We start from the raw sequence: 6,712 nt of genomic DNA, 5'->3' as shown, positions 1-6,712 counted from the left end.
CCTTTTCTAGAAAAGGTTTCCTGAAATGTAATTCCAAACATGTCCATTGCACATGTATAGGGTATTTTCTTATCATCACATGGAGGGTGGGACGTGATCGATGCAGGAAGTCCATCTGATAGATGACCTTATGATCATTTGGGACTAGGGAGATGTTCGTGTGATATAGCGAAGTGGTCATCATCGCATCTCAAATCGTTATCCAAAAAAATTGGGGTTTGGGTCTATAAATTATGTTCTTGGTTCGATTTTGTCCAAAGTTACACCTTTTTGTTAATTTAATCCATATAAATTAGGAAGTTTCCTAGCTAAGCACAAACATGTCTTAATTTACAACTTAGAAAATATAACTTATACATTAAAACCCATAACAACATTACCAACATTATATAAAGGGATTCTTTAGGTTATTCATTCCTCTCTTTTTTATGATAATGGAGGGGCTCCATCTAAGACATTAGCAAACCTGCATTAAAAAAAAAATCAATATTAATCATTAAGAACACTGGCTGACAGCTAATGGATAAACAAGTAATGAGGAATACTTTCATGTATTTGTTTATTTAATATTTTATTTAAAGTTAAAGAATAATTAATAGTGAATAAAATTACAATAATGAAATAATGCACCACGTGAAAACTAACAAATTTGACGTGCCAAAGCCTACAAATATTAGAAATTGAATTTTGACGGTCCTCAATTCAACGGCTTAGAGCCATCAAATTTCTCTCATCCTCCATTAATTTGACAGTTTTGACCCGTCGAAGAAAAAAATTTGACAATGAAGAATTTGATGACTTGGTCCTTCAAATTTTATGAAATTCAACAATCTTGACTCGTCAAATATAGATTTTTTTTCACGTTGTGATGGCAACAATAACCACAGCAATAACAAAGAAAAGAAATAAAAGAGATCAAAGATGTAAGTACATGATAATCGAAAGCTGTGGATTGATTAATAGTGACTTTTTGTTATCCAATCAAGTTGATATTTTTCAATGACACCTTTAAATTTCAACCTACCAAATGAAGTCCTGACCTCGGCCACAACCATAGTCACAAAATTCTCCGAATATTTCAAAAAAAAAAAAATTCATAAAATTCTCCAAATTAAGGGTTAATCGATTAAATCGATGATTTCACAAATTAATCGAGGTTTCCTCAACTAATCATGGAATATTATAACATTTTTACCCTCCACCTCGAAAATTTTAGTTTTTTCAACATTCGAAAATTAAGAAAAAGATTAGGGTTTTAAGAAAGATTGAAGATTATAGGTTTTGGTAAGAAATCCAAAAAAATATTTGTATAATCTCAGATATTTTGCCAAAATTTTTTATGAAACTTTTCGAATTTATCCAAATTAATCGAATTGAACCCTCATCAAATAATTACCTAATCCGAACTCTATTACTATGTCCACGACATGAGTATGGGACATACATACCATAGGTGGATTAACATCTTCCTCCCTATAATTATCTAAAGAAAAAGACTATAAAAATCACAATAACAGCTGAAGATACTTGATATTACCTTTCAAACGCATCGCACGTGTTCCCTCCTCTTAAACTTCCAGGATTTATGTTGATCTCGTTTAGCTTTACCTCGCAAGAAGGAAAAATGGATTTCAATACTTCAAAGCATTAAGGACTAATATTTCTTTTAAGGTGGACAAAACATATACCAAGTATACTAAATTTATCCAAACAAAGAAAATTATAATAATTTGATTAATTTCAAATAAAATTTCTCACCCTTTTTTGGAGATAAACGTTCTCGTCTTGCAAAGCTCTTTGCTACATTTATGTCAAAATAACTAGTTAATCATACCAATTCATTTTGCTAATAGATATTCCAAATATTTAAGTAATAATTTACATTTACAAGAATGTAAAATCCAATAAATCACAATGTATTAATGTAAGGCTTAAATCGAGTGAATCAAATGATATATGGAGCCTAGACTGAGGTCCCCATTTGGGTCACGTGGACTGTCACATTGGCCCAAATGACACATCGGTCCTTTGGGGTCGTTATATACTTTCCCACATTTTGTAGGTTCAGGACCTTATTGGATTGGGACATAGTTGATTCGGAATCGATCCAATACGTTGTAATATCATATTCCTATGGGGTCATATCCTTATTGGAACCCAATCCTCGCTCCAGATCCAAAAAATTATCAGGTCAGATTGGATTGCATTTCAGGTCTGATCCAATCCATTGCCCATCGTAATAGAAAGAAACTCACCTTTCTCTTCAACAAGTTGATGTGCTCCGAGATTATACGCCTCTGTTAAACAGGCTCAGAAATCAGATAAATTTTCTACAAATTAACGAAGTTCAATTGAGAAATAATCTGGTCACTCTCTTGTGCAATATTTCCATTTTCCACTATATATACTCCTATATGTTTAAAATATAATATTTTTTTTGGAGAAATATTTCGCTCATGAAAAAAATCAATACCATATCAAGCGTAACATCATGAAACATTTTAATACAACCCGATACATTCCCAAAAATATTTCATGATCAATGTTTCGTATATCTTGGCCAATATGGACACATACCATACTCCTTGCCCGTGGTACTCTATTTGTCACATTCTTTCTGATCCACTGACCCATGAAATTTTTTGCCATGGAGAGACTTCTTGGTAGATTTTTAGAAATCAAATTTTATTGTCAAAATTTTTTAAATCCAAGGGCTAGAAATCACCAAGCAAGTTGTTTCTTGATTTATAGGTTCACAAAAGGATGGACCAAATATTTATAGGTAGTGAGCTCAAAGAGTGTGCCATATGGTATGAAAAATAGCTAAAAATACATTTTGATCATATGGTTAATTAGATTTTTGAAGTTACAAGATCTCATCACAGTATATCCAATGGTTAGTATCAAATAAGGGTCATCAACCAAATCGAACGGCTTGGTTTGTGTAATACTGGCATCTAGATCAGTGTGTTCATTGTCGTCGGATCCAAGTACTAGACCTTTTTTAATAATTTTATTTTTTACCTTTCTAGAGCGGATTCGTTCAACTCCAGTCTTTATTTGTCGTTCAAGTTGTTTCAATTCTTTCAAATCCAAAGAAACTAGGTCTTCTCCTGCAAGGTGCCTACATGGAAAATTAAACAAAGACATAAAGGGTGGGTATATATATATATGGGCAGCGTTATTACGATCCTTATTAAGACTCACATTGCGACACACCGTTTTGTCTTATATGGGAAAAAATGTTTAGAATGGGCTGATTTTTTGTGAGGATGATCTCTGTGATGAGGGGATCATCCTGGCAAAAAATCATCCCATTCAAAACTTCTAACCCCATCAAAATTGATTTGCAAAAATTGGACGGTCTAAAATTTTTCAACTTGTAAACATGGGGCTAGAGGTTTCATAATGAGCTGATTTTTGGCAAGGATGATCTCCTCACCATAGAGATCATCCTCACAAAAAATCAGCCCATTCCAAACATTTTTTCCCATATAAGACAAAATGGTGTGTCGCAATGTGAGTCGTAATAGGGTATACGAAACCCGACCCTCTATATATATATATATATATATATATATATATATATATATCCCGTTCAATGACTAACTTTTTGGCAAAACATTTTTCAAACACATGAGTTAGAAGTTTTGGAATGGGCTGATTTTTGGTGAGGATGATCTCTACAGTGAGGAGATCGTCATCACCAAAAATCAGTCAATTCCAAAACTTCTAACTCATATTTTGAAAAATGTTTTACCAAAAAGTTATCCATTAAACGCTACCCATATATATATAGGGTCCCGTTGAGCACCCTAAGTTTTACCACACACTTTAACAAACGTGTTTTGTCTTACATGGGTTAGAAGTTTTGGAATGGGCTGAATTTTGGTGAGGATGATCTCTATGGTGAGGAGCTCATCCTCACCAAAAATCAGCTCATTCCAAAACTTCTAACCCCATCAAAAATGGTTTACAAAAAATGGACGGTCCACGATTTTTCAACATGTAAACATGGGGCTAAACATTTCGGAATGGACTGATTTTTGGGGAAGATGATCTTCTAATCATAGAGATCATCCTCACCAAAAATCAGCCCATTCCAAAACTTCTAACCTATGTAGGACAAAAAACGTTTGTTAAAGTGTGTGGTAAAACTTAGGGTGCTGAACATTTCCCATATATATATATAGGAAATTTTCAGCAACAAACATTTTGGCAAAATATTTTTCAAAATATGGGTTAGAGGTTTTGGAATGAGCTGATTTTTGGTGATGATGATTTCTACGGTGAGGAGATTATCATAACCAAAAATCAGCCCATTCCAGAACTTCTAACCCATCAAAAATGATTTACAAAAAATGGACGGTTCACGACTTTTCAACTTATAAACATGGGGCTAGAAGTTTTGGAATGGGCTGATTTTTGGTGAGGATGATCTCCTCACCATAGAGATCCTCCTCACCAAAAATCAGCCCATTCCAAAATCTCTAACCCATGTTTTGAAAAATGTTATGCCAAAATGTTTGTTGTTGAACGGGACCCTATATATATATATATATATATATATAAAATAAGAGTCGTACTCGAGTGACCTCTACATTATATATGTCTCATATCGTAAAAGTGTGTTTAGGCACGATAGATGCTTTTTTGACTTGTATCTCAATGAAAATCATCTATAATTCCTATACACTTTCATGTCAAAACGAGCGATAAGAGGTACAATCTTGAGGTGACTTCAGCATTAATTATTCATATAATAATTGCAGTAGGGCAAGAAACAGTGGTGCTTACTTATCTCTTGCCTCCAACTTTTCTACTGTTTTCTGTAACTCTTCCATTTCTGACCTCCAAAACTGTGATTAAAGGAAAGACCATCACCATCAATATATATATTGATTAATCAAATTAATTTGTGCTACTTGATGGCCACCTTTATTAAATAATATTGTATAATAATCCCATATGAAGTTCTTTCCTCTCCTCTAATTAAATTTGAATATTAATCACCCATAAGAAAGGATTTTGAAGTCTACTAATCAAATTGTTTAGAGGTTTATTGATTTAATTTTCATCACCATCAACGAATAACCCAGACTTTATAAAGCTCATGTTAAGAAATGCTTCAAACACAGAGTTAAGCATCTCTTCTACAGTGGTCAGTGGAAATGGGTCCTAAGTCCGACCCCCTAACTACATAGGTTTGGCCCAGCCCAGAAACCTAAGTGGATTCATGTTGAATTATTTTATTTATTTATTTATATTTGTTCGAGATGCCGTTACCATTATAACGGATGTTATAACGGTTTTCAAATTTTACAAAATCACAGAGGCGGAGTCAGGATTTTCTTTTAGTGGGGGCAAACTTATAATTAATTGGAGGAGAAGGGGGCAAAAATTGAAGGTAAACGAGGGAGTGGGGGCAAACAGGGCATGTCAGTAGTTGGGTTTCTCAAATTTAAACATAAATTCAAAGGCATTTAACATGCCAAAAAAAAAAAAAAGTTGTGGGGGCAATTGCCCCCAAAGTCTCTTACTAGCTCCGTCCCTGCATGCAAACATACATAAATAAAATAAAATAAATACCTCAACAGTTCTGGAACGTTGATGGTGTGATTCGAGCAATCCTACTTCGTTGCGATATCTTCGGATCGTCCTATCCATGCTGATACCAAAACCACAAAATCTATTAAACCAACCTCATGTTTCTATCATATTAGATTCATTTTTTTTTTTTTTTGAAGAATCTAACAATTTAAATAAAAAAATAAAAAAATAAAAAGAAAAAGAAAGAAAGAAAGAATATAAGAGAGGGATGAGGTACAAACTCTTGGCTAGCAAATTGGTAAGCTTTCCCAGAAGGAGAGAACATAACAAGAGCTACTTCCGCATCACATAATACAGAGAGCTCGAAAGCTTTCTTGAGAAGTCCATTTCGTCTCTTAGAAAAGGTGACCTGTCTGTTTGTTGTGTTCTCGATTCTTTTAAGCTCTACTTTCCCTCTACCCATGATATGATGTTCTTTCCTCTTTCAAACACACACACACACACAGAAAGCTAAAACGGTGGGTATCTGCAGACGATGCCAGAGAGATATAAATAGGGAAAAAAATTAGCCTCAAACGTGGTTTGAATCAATTCATCAAACGAACGGTTGAAACAGATGATACCTATAGTTCCAAACAATGAAGATTTTTAGAAAATTTGTTTGAGGTTAGAAAAGTCATATATATACATGCATGCACCTTCGCAGCTTCTGCTTCCTCATTAGAGTACTAAATCATACTTACGAGTTTTCCTTAGTCTTGTGAAGATGACTAGATTGACATGACGGCATTATCGTTCTTTCCATGGAAAAGTCATCTCTTTTGGAGGAAAAAATATTCCTTTTAACTGCCAATTTGGTTTAATGTTTAGATCTAAGTTAATAATAAAATAATCGTGATAGCTTGACTACCCCATGTGACACACTCAATTGAGTCCTTTGATGTGATAAGTTCGGAAGTCATAAATTTGTAAGTCTCGAGATACAAAACTATACTTTCCAAAAAAGAAAAAAGTGTACGTGTCGAGACAAACAGGGGCGGAGCTAGTAAGGAGTTGGTGGGGGCAATTGCCCCCCACAGAACTTTGAGACACCCCTATATTTTTAACTAATTACATGTCCCATTTGTCCCAACTCCCTCATCTCCCTCCAATTTTTGCCCCC

The 6,712-nt window shown here is 34.1% G+C and overlaps 1 protein-coding gene across 1 annotated transcript; it reads right to left on the bottom strand.

Annotated features, from left to right (window-relative positions):
- Nucleotides 1–222: 222 nt before the first annotated feature.
- On the bottom strand, nucleotides 223–6,078 carry LOC147395120 (MADS-box transcription factor 14-like). The gene is made up of 8 exons (XM_086454110.1): nucleotides 5,832–6,078; nucleotides 5,590–5,668; nucleotides 4,798–4,859; nucleotides 3,025–3,124; nucleotides 2,256–2,297; nucleotides 1,759–1,800; nucleotides 1,538–1,602; nucleotides 223–466 (listed from the first exon to the last, which is right to left on the bottom strand). Exons 1-8 carry the CDS (start codon nucleotides 6,011–6,013, stop codon nucleotides 427–429), a joined length of 612 nt encoding a protein of 203 aa, XP_086310236.1. The 5' UTR covers nucleotides 6,014–6,078; the 3' UTR covers nucleotides 223–426.
- Between the last annotated feature and the right edge of the window lie 634 nt (nucleotides 6,079–6,712).

The sequence above is a fragment of the Akebia trifoliata genome, chromosome 9 (assembly GCF_017979445.1).
Source record: "Akebia trifoliata isolate Shusen 1 chromosome 9, ASM1797944v1, whole genome shotgun sequence".
In the NCBI taxonomy this organism is placed as follows: Eukaryota; Viridiplantae; Streptophyta; class Magnoliopsida; order Ranunculales; family Lardizabalaceae; genus Akebia; species Akebia trifoliata.
Note: the sequence above shows the minus strand (reverse complement) of the source record. Positions and strands in the feature narration are given on the sequence as shown.